The sequence below is a fragment of the Lates calcarifer genome, linkage group LG10 (genome assembly GCF_001640805.2).
Source record: "Lates calcarifer isolate ASB-BC8 linkage group LG10, TLL_Latcal_v3, whole genome shotgun sequence".
Lineage (NCBI taxonomy): Eukaryota > Metazoa > Chordata > Actinopteri > Centropomidae > Lates > Lates calcarifer.
Window position 1 is genome coordinate 13857850 of NC_066842.1, and position 15541 is coordinate 13873390.

At 41.5% G+C, this 15541-nt stretch overlaps 2 protein-coding genes across 4 annotated transcripts; one reads left to right on the plus strand and one right to left on the minus strand.

The window, feature by feature from the left end:
- Positions 1-1518: 1518 nt before the first annotated feature.
- Positions 1519-8222, plus strand: cd9a (CD9 molecule a). 2 transcript variants are annotated; one of them, XM_018663923.2, is made up of 8 exons: positions 1519-1742; positions 4794-4896; positions 5026-5123; positions 5564-5638; positions 5873-5974; positions 6610-6699; positions 7082-7165; positions 7292-8222. In XM_018663923.2, exons 1-8 carry the CDS (start codon positions 1674-1676, stop codon positions 7355-7357), a joined length of 687 nt encoding a protein of 228 aa, XP_018519439.1. In that variant the 5' UTR covers positions 1519-1673; the 3' UTR covers positions 7358-8222. The 2 variants fall into 2 exon arrangements, with proteins under 2 accessions (XP_018519439.1, XP_018519440.1); XM_018663924.2 differs by lacking the exon at positions 1519-1742 and adding an exon at positions 3363-3530.
- bbs10 (Bardet-Biedl syndrome 10) lies at positions 7514-13145 on the minus strand. Of its 2 annotated transcripts, none has more exons than XM_018663894.2 (4): positions 13080-13145; positions 11419-11613; positions 10349-11329; positions 7514-10232 (listed from the first exon to the last, which is right to left on the minus strand). In XM_018663894.2, the coding sequence occupies exons 2-4, from the start codon at positions 11607-11609 to the stop codon at positions 9398-9400; spliced, it is 2007 nt and encodes a 668-aa protein (XP_018519410.1). In that variant the 5' UTR covers positions 11610-11613; positions 13080-13145; the 3' UTR covers positions 7514-9397. The 2 variants fall into 2 exon arrangements, with proteins under 2 accessions (XP_018519410.1, XP_018519411.1); XM_018663895.2 differs by having other exon boundaries at positions 10075-10232; positions 11101-11329.
- Positions 13146-15541: the final 2396 nt, after the last annotated feature.

A 15541-nucleotide genomic window follows, 5' to 3' on the forward strand; every position in this document is an offset into this window, starting at 1 on the left:
AACTGTCCCTGCAAAGCCAATGAGTCAGCGTGCACAATAGCAGGCCTCTGGAGCAAGCTCGCCAAAATGATGAGCTAGTTTTTAAGTGTTATTATTGTAATAACAAATGCGCATTTCCTGTTGTGACATATGTTAAAATGTTTTTCGAGAAAGAGAGAGGAAAAAAACTTTTCTGGTACCACTTTGCAACAATGTGCTCTGCACAAGCACACCCATGGTAAACACACACACTGGTGACTTTAATTATTTTTCCATCTTAGACCTCTTGCACAGACTGCGTGGGTGTGTGCAGACTGTGATCAGTTGACTTGACTGACTTCCCTGTTTGCTTTGTTGCATCTGAGAGGGAGGGGCAGATTTCATCTCATGTTATTCGCATCATAGCTCCGTCAATCTTCAGCCTGAGCAGAGTTCTGATGAAGCAAAATGACTGAAAACACTTGCAGGGACTTTCACTATAAATCTGCAGTTACAAATGTTAATGGGTCATTAATAAAGGTTTGTGGATTTCCAGCTGTCAACTCTGAAGTTTTGAATTTTAATAAAGCCATTAATAAAGTGGGTTTCGTACTTCGTAATGAGCCAGTAGAGTCAGTGAAAGTAAGGGAATCATTTTCAAGTATAAATGTTAATAAGTCATTAATATTTTTTTTTCAACAATAATCTATCAAGTCTGTGGGGCTGTATAATAAAACTACATAACTAGATCTAAGATGCAGCAGGAATGGTTAGAAAGACAGATGCAGACACCACAACCTACACCGTGCATACAGCACAGAGGCCGGACAGATCACGCTGCTCACTGTAAAGCTGGAGTAGGACCGTGTGTAGGCTATACCATGTGCTGTCTGGGAGATACGTTGCTCGCCAGGACAAGCTCGTGCACCGTGTTCATTCATGTACAGTATATTCAATCCGTGAACGCGCCTTTCTTATTCTGGGAGAATTACGTCATCGCACTGCCCAGGGTGCAGGAACTTGCAAACCACAAAGCCCCGAGGAAGGCTGCTGTTCAGCGCATTGTTGTACCGTTTCTTATACAGCGGAAAGCCACACGCTGAGTGCAGGCTGTGGGATACCACGGCTGTGGCAGTTACAGGCTTACAATTTGAAAAAAAGAGGAGTAGATAAGGCAGTATAGGTGTCTCATGTGACAGCAGAGGTTATCTACAGATAAATATACGTGCAATAAAACTTAAAAAAAAAATCACAAATGCAAATATAAAGATGCGATTACTGTGCTGAAAATGCCCAAATTTGCCAGAAAGAATATCATCATCGTTACATCACTGAAAAGTCCCACAAACCCCTCCGGCAGGAAAAGTATAAAAATAGAACTGGAATTTAAAAATTAAAACATTTTTAGCTTTCTTAAAACTAGAAAGAAAAAGAAAAATACAAAGTGACGTCTCGAGCAATGAGAAAGAACGAAAGAAAGAAAAAGAGAGAGAGAAAAAGAGCTACAGGAGGCATTGCCTTTGCAGTCCGTTATCTGAGGGGGCGGACCACTACAGGCGCGCACAGAACGACGCGCGTATCAGTGCCGGCGGCGCGTCGGCAAATAACCTCATTCTGCATACTGACTGTTATTTAGAAGGTCTTCTCTTCATTTCTACCGTCGGTTTGAACTGGTGATACCGACACAAGTGCGATCAGCAGCTTCAAGTACCACCATGGCTGCGCTGTCGGGAGGAGAGATGTGCATCAAATACCTGATGTTTGCCTTCAACCTAGTGTTCTGGGTGAGTTTGAGACAGAGAAAATGTTACTGTTCACACTGAAAAATCCACATCCTGTCTGTGTTTTTTACGCGCGCGCGCGTGTGAACGCGAGTGATCTTCGCGTGCATGCGCATTCGTGTGTGTGTGTGTGTGTGTGTGTGAAAGAAAGCGAGAGAGCAAGTTACTATATAGTGAATGAAAATATGCGATGTCCCAGATGCAGAGTCGTGCCGAGCGCCGAGCACTCGCAGCAGACTGCCCTGGGTTACCTACTTATCGCAGTTTATTCCGAGGTGCCTCCCTCCCTCACCATCCAATGATTTTTTGGCTCCGGCCAGCACTAAACACAAAGTGTCCCCGATGCTTGTGGAGACTGAGCGGGGCTGGAAGAATAATCCCCAGTGGCCAAGTGACCCAGTTCCACCGCGCGGACTACACTCTGGTGTTTGCGCGCACGGCATTTTAATAATTGCAGTAAAGGGGGACGAGGGAGTGAGGCGCTTTATTGTGGCGGAGAATGAGATTGATATAATAATAATTAAGACTTCTGCTCCGTCACGTGACGCAAAGTGTTGCGCATGTCAGGGAGCCAGTCTATGTGTATATGCATGTGTATGTGTGAGAATCCTGGATATCCCATATAGGCTATTTGTGTCCTACTAAGCCTGCAGGGTGTGTCTTGCTGTGTCCGTTGTGTCTCTCTGTGTGTGTGTGTGTGTGTGGTTTCAAATGGATGTTTTGCCCTTTTATGAACATTTCTAATTTGTGCAGCTATACATAGAGCCAAGGATAACCAATCATTACAGGACAGACAGGGGTTTCCCACAGTTTATGCTCGTGAGAATGACCCATAAAACAATTTATTTACATCTATTTATAAGATTAAAATGTGCAAAATTGAACTGAGTTTCTAATTGTTTAAATGCATGGTTTCAGTGATGAACACTTAAAGAAAGGAGTAAGGTGACTATGAAGTATAAATTCCTATCAATCAACAATTGGTAATCTGTAATCCAGAAAATGCTGCTAGAACCTCACATCCTCTACGATTAGATTTTTCCCTTTCTGGGTAGATTGAGGAACAGAAGATGTGACACATTCCGGTCATATCCTGTTCATGCAGCCACAAATCACATGACACACACACAGTATCTGATCACAGCTAAATTTGAAGGAAAACAAGAGCACCCATGTCCAACTTTGCACACAAACCTTGCTTTCAATAATAATATTAATAATAATAATGGTTTCTGGGAGCATAGAAATGGGAAGTGCTCATATTTGAGTGCAGCCTTTAAACTCTAAGTCACACACTGCTCAGACGCCAGAGCAGAAAATATGCTGCCGAGCAAGTGTTTTAGAAATTGTTTTACGTCAACGTGCCTGAACAGAACTCTCTGTGCTGCTGCCTCCCAGATCACAGAGGCCTATATGCCCCCATGATCTGCACACATGCACAGTTACTTGTAACACACAACACTTAACTGTATGTGTATGCACATGGGACTAAACACAGGAAGTAACATTGGCAGGAATTTCTCTCTTATACACAACAAAGGTCAGTTTCTCATGTAACGCTTCCACTCTTGCCACTCCCCAATTGTGTAATCAGGTGATTTTATGAAGGCGTGGAATTGAAACCGTTGTTGTTTCTTTATACTGACACCATTATGCTTTGCTTTCACCTGAGGAGAGGTTAGTTATTAAACACCCATAGCAGTAAAGTGTGTAGGCTGAATCAGCATGGCTGTTGCTGGGGGAATCAAGTGTGTGAAATATCTCATGTTCATCTTCAATGTTCTCTTTTGGGTAGGTGTACTTTACTTCTTGTTGCATGTGTGACTGTGTGTGTGTGAGAGAGAGAGAGGAGGAGGGAGAGAGAGAGGTGGAGAAGCTGCCTGCATCACTGTTACAGATTTGTATGTTTCTGGTTTGCGCTATCAGCCATTTTTGCTTAAACAATGGAACAAGTTATACAACAGAAGGTATACACAGTGAGAAATGGTTGAAAGAGCAGGAGAAACACACACACACACACACACACACCCTTTGAATAAAAGAGCCATCTTTCTCTAAGGCTTTGTTAGTTAAAGATTCACTGACCCTTCTGTGTTGATAAGGCTTGGAATTTACACACATTACACAATATGGCACTGTGCACGGACACAATGTTATGCTATTTTGTTTACATGCTATGTGAAAAGAGGCCTGAGAATAAATCAGTGTTGCAGAATATAATAATATGCATTCATAAATACATACATACAATTGTGTTGCATGCAACTTTGTGTTAATATTCAAAACGTGTTGATGAATAAGGGAATATGTGAACATTAACAAAAGGCAAAAGAACCTTGTTTATTTCTCTCATTTACCTCTTCTCTGATGGTGAGACTGGTTTTCTAGTTGCATGTTCACTCGCATGTACACATTCACAAATTACATCATACCATGCTCGTCATCAGTTCATGTTAAACCACTGCAGTGTTGTGGTAAGACTGGTTTAGAGTTAGGGATGTCTGTTATCTGCTGCAGTCCTCTTTCTGCCATCTGTGAAATGTCCCTCCAGTCTTTTTCTTATCATGAGTTGGAAAGCTGAGTGTAATTTTCAGGGGGTTTATTAGAAAAGTGATGCTATGTAGGTAATGAAGAGAGATGTGTGCAGATAAATACCAACGTTTGCTCTACGCAGCAGAGCAATGGGAACTGCTGAGGAAGTGTGGAGAGAAAATGTTTGGTGATAAGACAATATCATAGCCTCATGAAACCCGAAGAGCAATTTAACACAGAGGAGACTATTGACACAAGTTGTCGTTGAAAATTTGAATACACATGAGGATTACAGAAACTTCTTCCTGGTATGAAAACTGAACAGAGAAACTGTAACGATGAGACTTGGTGAAGGATTCCAGTTGGGGGCCTGTCAATTTAGATCTGACAAGAGGGAAATATGGAACATTTCTATGGAAACGCCACAGTATTCATCCTGTCTGAACGTTTAATGAGCAAACAGTGTGCAGCATACATTGACTACTGTAATAACTAAGTGTGAATATATGTGTGTTTTTCCAGCTTGCAGGCACTGCTGTTTTTGCAATAGGCCTTTGGCTAAGATTAGACCCAAAGACCAAAGGCCTGTTTGAAGGATCAGACTCTCCATATGTGTTTTACACAGGTAAGATGTTCTCAGCAGGAACATTGTCCGTTATCACTTAAGCAAGGTAAATGTGAGCTTTACAAAACACTAAGTATTCTTGCATGTACCTTTGATAAATATATTATGTGTGTGTTTGTGTGTGTGCAGGTGTATATATCCTGATAGGAGCTGGAGCACTGATGATGGTGGTGGGTTTTCTGGGATGTTGTGGGGCAATCCAGGAGTCCCCCTGTATGCTTGGACTGGTTCGTACCACTTTTTAAATTCGTCATGGCACTCCCCTTTCTTGTTCTATTAACTTCTATTTACTTGCATCAACCAGCAAAATTTAAACTCTTGAAAAGCAACAGTTTCCTCTCCTCTGTCTAAGTCTTTTTGTAGTGTTCTCACTCAGCCTCTCACCTTGGGCACACTAACAAATATGAGCTTCATCATTGTTTACTGAAAGTCAAGGCCAATGAAGAGTCTCTGTACTTGTTCATTCCCTCCCTCCTACCCTCTCCACAGCCCTGTCTGGCCCTAATCTTCTTGTACTAAATCTCTCAGGAGGTGGAGCCTATGTAAATTAGGTTCAGCTACACTCAAATGACCTTACGTGTTCACACACACATGCAAAAGGCATGCGCACAAGCATGCATGGAGGCACACAATCAGCTGAGTTTAATTTTGTCATTCTTCTGCATAGTTCTTCTTCTTCCTGCTTATCATATTTGCCATTGAGGTTGCAGCTGGAATCTGGGGATTTTCCAACCAAAGCAAGGTAATGCACAACTTTAGAAGTATGTTCCATTGATAATTTTGTTTGTATTAGACTTTTCAAGCACTTAACACAGATAAAGGAGTATATAAGAAGCAATACAATAAAAAAGAAGCACAAGGTAGAAAAAAAATACAAACTAAAAACTAAGGATTTAAAAGGCAGTATGAAGAAATGTTATATTTGTCTGCTTTGGGGATGTATATTAAATAATTCTTCCTTGCTGTTGTGCTGCAGGTGGTGAATGACATCACAACGTTTTACATCCAGACCTACAACAACTTCCAGACAACAGGAGATGAGCGCCTCAGAGAGACACTGCGGGTGATTCAAACCGGGGTGAGCCATTTCTGCTCCATTCTGATCAGACTGATTCTAGTCGGACCTGGCTCCAATCTTATCTAAAGAATTTAATTTTACAGAAGGTATTTTCAAGTGAATGCAATGTTTTCCCATGGGAACACTGTTCACAGCAAAGATATCCATAATGTTCATGATGACTAGAGAGTATGCATTCAGAAAGTTAACCTAAAGTGAATAATTTTGGGCTTATTTTTAAATAGATACCACTCATCATGTCTGTGTGAAGAGTGGGAGGTACTTAGCCTGGCTTTAAGTAGGTGGCTAACTTCCAAAGATCAAAAACACGCCTACTAGCTCCTCAAAAAGGGCATGTTAATTTAATTTAATTTAGTGTAATTGTCTCATTTAATATGTGTGAAAACAGTAATGTAAAAAAATGTTGTTTTAAGAGGAGTTATGTACTGTAACTACTTCTTGATGAACAGTAGCTAACAAATGCATCCAGTACGTCTGTATAGCATTTCCGCTGGTTGCCTGGCAACCTTACGCTGTCCACAAGATTTTGCAAATATGTTGAAGTACTCCTTTAACAGGAATACTTGTAGTGAGAGATGTGTTTTCCCCTCTGCATGTCATCTTGCACTCTAAAGGTGATTTGTGTGTGTTTGTAGTTGAACTGCTGCGGTCCAACCGGTACTGTAATAGATGCTGCCAAAGACACCTGTCCCCGGGGAGAGCCACTTGAGGTGCTCATTACTAAGGTACGACTACCCTGAATATGTGTAGAGTCTGGATGCCATACACGGCCAAGTACTTCAGTCAAGAGACAGAGAAAGAAACATTATGTTTCAAGATGAGAGATGAGCCATTGATCTAAAAGATGTCAGACATCCTTAAGCACTGTGAGAGCCAGGCCAATTACTGTGTGTCAAATACATAATGATGGTCTGACATGTGTCATGAGTTTATCAGTCTTCCCTTTGCAGACTAATTTCCCCAGCCTCTTTGCAGTGTTACTATGGCAACAATGGTTTACTGGAGTCTGCGTGCTCTCAGCCTGTCTGTTATCCGCGCCATACCACAAGTCATGTTCAGCATAGGTTTAGAGAGAAAGCTGAAAGGAATCATGCTTGTCTGTTGCAGAGTTGTCTTGACGCTATTGATGAGGTGTTCGACTCCAAACTACACATCATAGGAGGAGTGGGCATCACCATCGGGGTTGTTATGGTAAGTGTGTGATGCATTTAACTGCAATCCATCACATTTCAATGTCTGCTGCCCTGGAGGATTAACACAGTGGCAGACATAAGCTATTCCAAACACGAGTGATATATGTCTTCCTCTCCCTTATAGGTGTTCGGGATGATCTTTAGCATGCTCCTGTGCTGTGCCATCAGGAAGTCCCGGGAGGTGGTGTGACACCCACCATCACGCCCCGAAGTCCTTGTTAATGTTGCATGATGTCATTCCTAGAGTCACAGACTCTCCACTGCCAATAGAAACACTGCTTGTTCAAGGGGGATAACCTAAGCTAGGCTGGGTGCAGATATTTCTGATTATTACATCATTCGTCAGTTCTAACTGTATTGTTGACACTTAGGCCCACCTTTCTGGACTAGATAGATGCGATGTGGTTATTAGGCCCAAACATAGAATGGGTGTCAACTGTGCTTCAATGGCAATGTAGTACAGAAATGTGTAATTTGTGGTCATTTGATTGAAATTAGTGTTTGTGAACTGCTAATTATCTAAACAAAAGATCATATTATTGTATACTGATCACATTTCTATTGATACCACTCGGGGTCACCTACTGGCAAGAAGAATCGTGGTCCAGGGCCACAAAAAAAAATGCAACCACCACCACTTCAGCACAATACAGCAGCAGCCAATGAAAATCTACAGTTCCTCTTTCTTACAACACTGAAGTCAAACCATGGTGACTAGTAGCCAACTGAATGCCGAGCTGTGAACTGCAGTGATGTGGTTTTTACCAGCTCGGTATAAGAGTAGCATCTCGGTTTCTTCATTGTAATAGCATTTCATTTATTCCTTTCCTTTCTTTCCCCATGTTTAAAAGCCTTTCATTTTTTGTCACTTTTTGTAAATGCTTTTTTTTTTAATTTGTAAAACATTTCTAATCTTAGACGTAGGTATGTGTGGTTTGATTATATATTTTATAATGTGCTTTTCATTTGACAGAGATTGGATTGATTTATACCATATACACTATATTTCACAGAGACAAAAATTAATGACAGCCAAATAAACCAAAATATACTAAGTCGACTGAGGGTGTTTTGCTATGGCACTCAATCACTCAAGTACACAGAGATTAGCTCTAATTTTTTATTTCAGCCTGTTCTCAGCAAGTCGCTGACTAAAGTTTATTGACTATGTAGCAAAATCTTCACTATTAAATTGACTCCTGGCATGTTACATTAAGCTAGATAAGAGATAAGATGTAAGATATCAGGGGCACACAAGGGTTAGCAGGGTGTGGGTGCCTTGATAAAAGGGTAAACAACACTCAGGTTGTGGGCTGTGGAAAAAAACATTCCGGATACTCCCCAAGGTTTCCCCCTTTTCATATTTGCAACCATCAAGTATGACTCATGAAGACTCACGGAGACATGCACGTCAAAGCAGAAGCATTTCCCAGTCTTTGTTTCTGAGTCACAATTAATTTACGGAAAATTTAAAAACTAGTTTCACACAGTGATTGCAGCAAACAGTACATATTTATGTATTTTAGTGGGTCTATTTTATGTCTAATGACTCACTAGTTCGCCAAATTAAGGTGAGAATAGACTTATTGTTCCTTTGATTACAGCACAAGGAAGTACACTTTGATTCAGTTGCTGACAGCCTTATGTTGGTGTTCAGATGCCCCACCCCTATTATAGAGATAACACTGATTATAAAAAGGAGGCATGCATTTCTGAGGCGATGTGTCCATGTTGGTCAGTGTGTTTGCTTTTTATATAAGATTGTTTACTGGACAAAGGAAGAGGGCAGGAAAACTGAGATAAGGAAGAGAGATGTTTGAAAACAAAAAAGGAACCATAATGAGAAGTCAAAAGGGAAGAAGCCAAGATAAACAGTTACTCACTCACTTCAACAGAAAGTCAACACAAAGTATTTAAAGACAACTGCACATTCTGTGACTAGACAGAATGGTAGAGACACGTTAAAATTTTATTGGCCTATAAACCGCACCACACAACAGGACTGCCATGAAATGTAATTTACAATCTCTGTAGGCGTGCAAAAGACTTGCTTTACAAATAAATAGACTAAAAATATTCTGCAATGAGACAAACAAAAAAATGCTGCAACCATACAAAAGTAGCTCTAGCAGTCTGCAAAAAAGTACAAATTTCCAACTTTTGAATGATACCTGAGTAAGTACAGAGAGAAAATATGCTTATGGCTTTTAGCAAGGGATACAATGCAATCTCAGTCCTCAGCCTCATCCTCTGTGCCCTTCAAGGAAATGTTTGCAAGTCTGCGTGACTGTGTGTGCAAGGCGGTGTGAGTGTACAGCACCGTGTCCACCCGGAGTAGACTTGTGACACACTGCAGCACGGCCAGGAGCAACTGGTATTTACAGGAGACAGATTCAAGGCCCGAGTCCAACATAAAAACTTTTGACGACACGTCAGCCTTTCTACAACAATGCATGCTTGATTTACCATCCTCTAGAGGACATTCACTAGTACCACAACCATGTATGAGGCATATTTTGTGTTCTTGTTTATATGGGAGGCTGAGAGTGTGGGAATGATTTGGACTAAAACCGAGGATCCTGGTTTGAATCTGCAGGAAATGTCGAGGACTGTGGGAGTAGATCTGTCGAGGCACACTCAGTAGAGCATTTGCCAAGAGCTGGGAAACAGAAGAGGTCCCCATTTTTGTGCCATCAGAAACTGAGCGACTGTAGCCATGTTGTAAGAGAGCATGATTTAAGAGAAACTCAAATGTCCCACCAGCAGGTATAACACAGCCTGGCTCCAACGCACCCTGCTGGAAGGTTGATGCACTGGAGGAGGAGTTGGCAGTTTTATTAGAGTGATCCTCTGTGTGTAAAGATGTGCTTTTGTTTGACTGTGAGGTCCTTTTTGATGCTGTAGATGCAGTCATACCCATGGGCCTGCAAGTTGTAAGTAGCATACGGATGGCATCTTGAAACGCACATGCATGCTGGTCAGTTTGCCCTTCCCCTGGGCCACAGATGACCAGACTGCAGGGTTTGAACCTTTCCTCTAAATCATGAAAGGCCACATGGACATATCTGTGGAAGAGAAAAAGAGTTCAACTTTGATTTCCATGAATAAAATCAAATGAAGAAAACAGATACTCAACGCCTTGTGATATATATAAGTGAGAAAGAGCGACAAGTTATCACACCTATGGACTCCCAGTAGTATTGGGCGGCAAAATGTCAGAGTGGCAACATTCACTGGTTCAATCATCCAGCAGTCTAAGACAGGTGTGGTCCCACTCAGATGGGCGAAAAGAGACAGCTCATCTTCGCTGATACACTCCACAACACACATCTCTGCCTGAGCAGCTAAAGACAGGACAGCAGCAGTCTGTTTCACTGCAGACAGAAGCACAGAGACGCCCAAACGCCGTAGGTTTTCAATGACACACTCTAGCGACCGCTCTGACCAGGCACTGAACTCCACAATACTTTTCTCCTTCTTTGAATTCGCCTCCATCTCCTGGCCTCCACGTCCCACCTTAAGCACATCTCCTGCACCGAGCAATTTTTGCTGCAGGTACCCGGTGAAAACTACAGCTTTAACTGGCTGGTGGTCAGTCTGAAGGCAGGGCGTAGCAAAGTCCCTGTGAATGACCTGCCCCTCAACCAAACGTGAACAGCTGATAGGGAAGCCTAATACAGGCGTATGCAGTGCAGGGAAGTTGTCATTTACAAACTGAAGCACAGAGGAAGGTAGGTCATTTTTAAACTTCCAGTGCCTGAGCAGTTCACAGGTGAGGTTGCTTATGAAGTCACAGTGGGTGTGACCAAGGCGAGTATGAAAGAATGATGCTAGCAGCTTTTGAGCATAATGACAGTTTGTGTAAGCTGGTGATTGTGATTTTGCAGTGATGTCCTCCCACGAAACACAGAGTCCATAAGGGACCACTCTTACAGCGATAAGATCATCCAGTTCCTCCAGTGCAAATGCCAGCAGTTCATCAGCCAAGCGTCTGGCAGTGGCAGCCTCTGCTGCTTCCCTGGAGTTATAAGTGTGATACACATTAGGCTCCTTGCAGGCCATGGTATGAATCATCCTTAGTAATGACGCCAGCAGTAGGATAAAGGTCTTGGATCCATCGCCTGTTACATTGTTATGCTTCCCGACACACTCCACCACCATCCTAAAATGAAGAACACGCTAATATGATACAAACAGAAATGACACTTGACTAACATCATGGTAGAAAAAGAGTAAATGCCTGTGTGTTACCTAGCCAGTGGATGCTCAAGTTGCAGTGCTGTGAGAATGCGCGTTCCGCTGCGGCTCAACATGGCCTGTCCTGTGTCTCGAGTGAACAGCACCTGTCCTCCCTCTGGGCCAAAACTGCGGAGGACAACTGCCTCCAGTACACATACTGTCTGCAAGACATGCTTGAGGTGAAGATGCTCCATCGGCTGCATTACCCTGGAAGGCACACAGGCTCAGATTGAAAAGAGCTGAAAGGGAGAAATCCTCTCCATAACTTAGTAAAGAAACTAGAGGTGAACTAGGTGAATATGCTCTTAATCCTCTTTTTATGTGCACATGGAGAATACAGTTACATAATATCTCTTTTATACGAGACAACGCCTTTTGGCAAAGACACAGAAAATAACAACCCCACCAAATAAGATCTAACTGACCCATTTCCCAGAGAACACTTGTCCTAAACATTTCCTAAGACAGACAATTGACGGTTACAACCCATTAATAATCACTCATCCCAGGTCAACTTAAACCAGTCCAAAAAAAAAAAAAAAAAAAAAAAAAAGGTGGCCTAGCCAAAACTGTCCTGCTCTTAAATGCCAGGCTGATTTCCTCAACAGAGGTTTTCCTTTGGCATCAAGTCTACCCAAACAATGAAACCCAGAACAAAGATGAAAACACATCATAATAATTAGAATTTGTCCCCAGATAATTCAAACTGTCAACTACTTGTTTTTAAACAAGCACCAAACCCAGGATTTTTCATTTTTAAAATACAAGTCATCCTAATGACTCACTCTTTGGATTCACGGTTGCATAGTTTCAAAACTTAACATTTTTGCTCATCATGTAAAAGGGAACCAAAATCAACATAACAGGCATTCAAATGTTATTGGCTCACAATACTAAAAAGTTGGCGTAATCACAAAACTAGAACTGTAATTTATTACCATTCGATGCTAGTGAGGGTATCCTTTGCTTTCATTTTGAGAACCATGTCCTCAGTTTTAGATACACGCAACTACAGTAATAAGCAAATGTAAATACTTTCTACAGTAATATCTGTTCACTGCATAATATACATTTACTTCACACTATCTAAACAATCATATATAATTTTATCAAGCAGTAATATATTATTCAGTGTTGGCCGAATGTGCAGACACACAATGATATTGTATCGCTACGACACACGTAAACTTTACATTTTACTACAACTCCGCGTGGACCTTTGTTAAGCAGTGGATTGATTGTAATCACCTGATTGCTACTATCTGTACCACATACACATGCAAACCAAAAAGACACTGACACCTGCAGAATCTATGACAGTACTGCACTGTAGCATAACACCATCAGGTCCAGATCAATTATGATTAGCTCCGTATACTGTTCCCTTTCTAGAAATCCCGTTCGCACACTTACACGCAAATTTCAGTGCATTTAACACAAAACACAACGTTACAGTGCGTACTTAGCGAACTCGCCTCTGGTAACTAACACTAGCTAGCATCTGCTAGCTAGGTAGCTAGCTAAACCAAAATACCGAACTCGCCGGCGGTTTAAGTGGCGACGTAATTTATTACAACCTCTAGAGATGACTTATGCGCAGTGTCAGAAAAACAAAGACATTCAGTTTTTCATTCAATTTTTGCTCTGAAAGTTAAAAATCTGAGAAAACTCACCATCAGTCCAACGGGAGCGCTTCCCTCTGTATCCTAGAGACGAGGCTTCCTCTACGGTTCGTTGTGGAGATGTAATTTGGTTTATCGCCACCTGGCGTGTGGAGGTATGAGTTGTTTTCCCATCCCTGGAATCGACCACATTCTTTGGACTATATGTGCAAGCAACTGTACAGTGCTTCTCCTTTGTTTAGATATGTCTCCTTTCAAAATTCGTGTGTATTATAGTATTACATAATGTCTACTTTTTATAATTATGATATGAACATGTGCTTACTGAATGTCAAGTGACTGTATGTGCCAGTCAAACAGTTTGTCTGTGGGTGTCACACATCTTCTCATAATACCTATGCATTTACAGGACTAACATTAGAGCTGCTAGGTGGAGACAACTAGACTACCATGGAGAATTTGCAGCATACTGTATTCAATTTAACTGCTTCATTTCAGGGTTATTGTATTTCAACATGGGCTTCAGTCAACTGGCCTTCACAGTGTCTAAAAAATAACAGAATAGCACACTTTAAGGAGTTATCATCACCACTGATCTAAAAATGTATGCCTGTGGCAAAATAAATAAATAGCTGTAAGTAAATATATATATATAGATATAATATTTCTTTATGTCACAGGCAGAGGTTATGTCGAGCTCCCTCTCTCTCTCTGCCCATCCTCCCACCCCCTCTCTTTCCCTCCTTCTGTACAGTATCTCTGTGCATCTCTGGTACCTCAAGGTGAATGGGGCGGGGCCCGGAACTTGATCTCTGTGTTGCTGCAGAAACCACATCCTAAGTTTCTAAATCAGGCAACATCATCTATACATAGACAATATGAGACAGTTCTGCAGCTCCTGCCAGATGTACAGATGCATGCACACCAACACCAACACACACACACACACACACACACACACACACACACACACGAACAGAGCTGTCCACTCGGAATGTAAATGCCCTCTATTGCTGAACTCTCAGTATGCTAACGAGCCTTTAAAAAGCCATGTCACTACACTAATGAATATGCATCAGTTGCCCAGTGAGGGTGACCCGTATGGACGGGACAGAGGTCACAAAAGGTGGGGCGTCAGAAATAAGGAACGGCAGTCCCGTGAGACCTGAATGGGCAGAAACGTACACATTCACCCGAACACACAACACACACACACACACACAAGGAAGCAACACAAGATGACCGAGCTGCAATTCCACCTATCCCAACCCCAACTGTATCCTGTCCTACCCTCTCTTTCTCTCCTTCTCTCTCTCTCTCTCTCTCTCTCTCTCTCTGATCCAGCTTTCAAACACCTGCACCGCTCTTGTTGATGTCTAAGAACTGATGAGACACAAAAACAAAAGGGAAACACGCTGACACTGAACCATACCTCACTGTTTTCCTCTACCTCCCTGGTTCTGTCATTTTTCTCCTCCTCCTCCTCTTTCCTCTGTAAAGAAAAGGAATACCTGTGAATCTTAACACTGCGACGACTGAATACAGGTATGTCTCTGATCCCAATTTTTCTTCTTTGTTTCATTCATCAAAACAACCTGGATTTACTTCCTCTCTCGAATGTGCTAATTGAATGCTGGCTGTGTGTGTACCCACGGATGCTCAAAAGATTGCAAATAACAGTAATCAGGTCTGTGCAGGTCATTCTGTTGTTTACTGGATACAGACCCTGGTACAAGAACACAATCACCGTGTGTAATTTGTTCATTTACAACTCAAGTTTCAATGATTTTCTTTTGCCTTCACTGAAGGATAATGCAGTCCTTCGATGTCAAGACAAAAACAAGACTGTTTTTCTTTTGAACTCTGAGATGCAGCTCTCATCCTCCAAGGATGGTACATTTTGTTTACTGTAATAAATCAGAAAACTTGTTAGATCAGGTGTAAAAAGAATTTTAGCTGCATTAACAGATGAAGTTGTGAGATCATATGGTGCAGCTTTCAAGTCATTTCTTATCACCTCTGCAGCAAAAATGACGGAAAGATGCTAATTTGTACATTTACTAATATATATAAACCATATTCAAATAATTAAACAAGCTGGTAATCGTATTGGCATAAGAAAACATAAAAGCAAAATATTTGTTAACACTTAGTTTCACTTTCACAAAACCACATCAGAATCAGAAATATTGTACAAAATCCATAGTAATATGATCAGTATCAGCTGTAACATGTGAGATATGCTGTTTCTTTGTGGCATCACTAGCCATCCCTCTGGATGTACCAAAAAAAAAAGGAAAAGTATCCTGAAAAGCAGACATGACATTTTATGTCAGTGGCTTGGGTGTGAGATCACATCTGCTAATTCAGCACCAGATATTCAATACCTGTGATGTCTACAGAATAGAAAATAACATGTCGAAATGTTATTTCACTTTAGAGTCAAATCTTGGCTTTGGGACTTTAAAAAAAAAAAAAAACATAATAGTCAAATAGTTTGTAAACCTGCACCA

Excerpts from the sequence above, each read along its gene's own strand:
- cd9a (XM_018663923.2), top strand. The coding sequence starts at position 1,674 with ATGGCTGCGCTGTCGGGAGGAGAGATGTGCATCAAATACCTGATGTTT. Across the intron at positions 5,975-6,609 it reads TGCGGGTGATTCAAACCGGG|TTGAACTGCTGCGGTCCAAC; the intron begins GTGAGCCATTTC and ends GTGTGTTTGTAG. Across the intron at positions 7,166-7,291 it reads TCACCATCGGGGTTGTTATG|GTGTTCGGGATGATCTTTAG; the intron begins GTAAGTGTGTGA and ends TCTCCCTTATAG.
- bbs10 (XM_018663894.2), bottom strand. The coding sequence starts at position 11,609 with ATGCAGCCGATGGAGCATCTTCACCTCAAGCATGTCTTGCAGACAGTA. Across the intron at positions 11,330-11,418 it reads CTTGAGCATCCACTGGCTAG|GATGGTGGTGGAGTGTGTCG; the intron begins GTAACACACAGG and ends TCTTCATTTTAG. Across the intron at positions 10,233-10,348 it reads ATACTACTGGGAGTCCATAG|ATATGTCCATGTGGCCTTTC; the intron begins GTGTGATAACTT and ends TCTCTTCCACAG.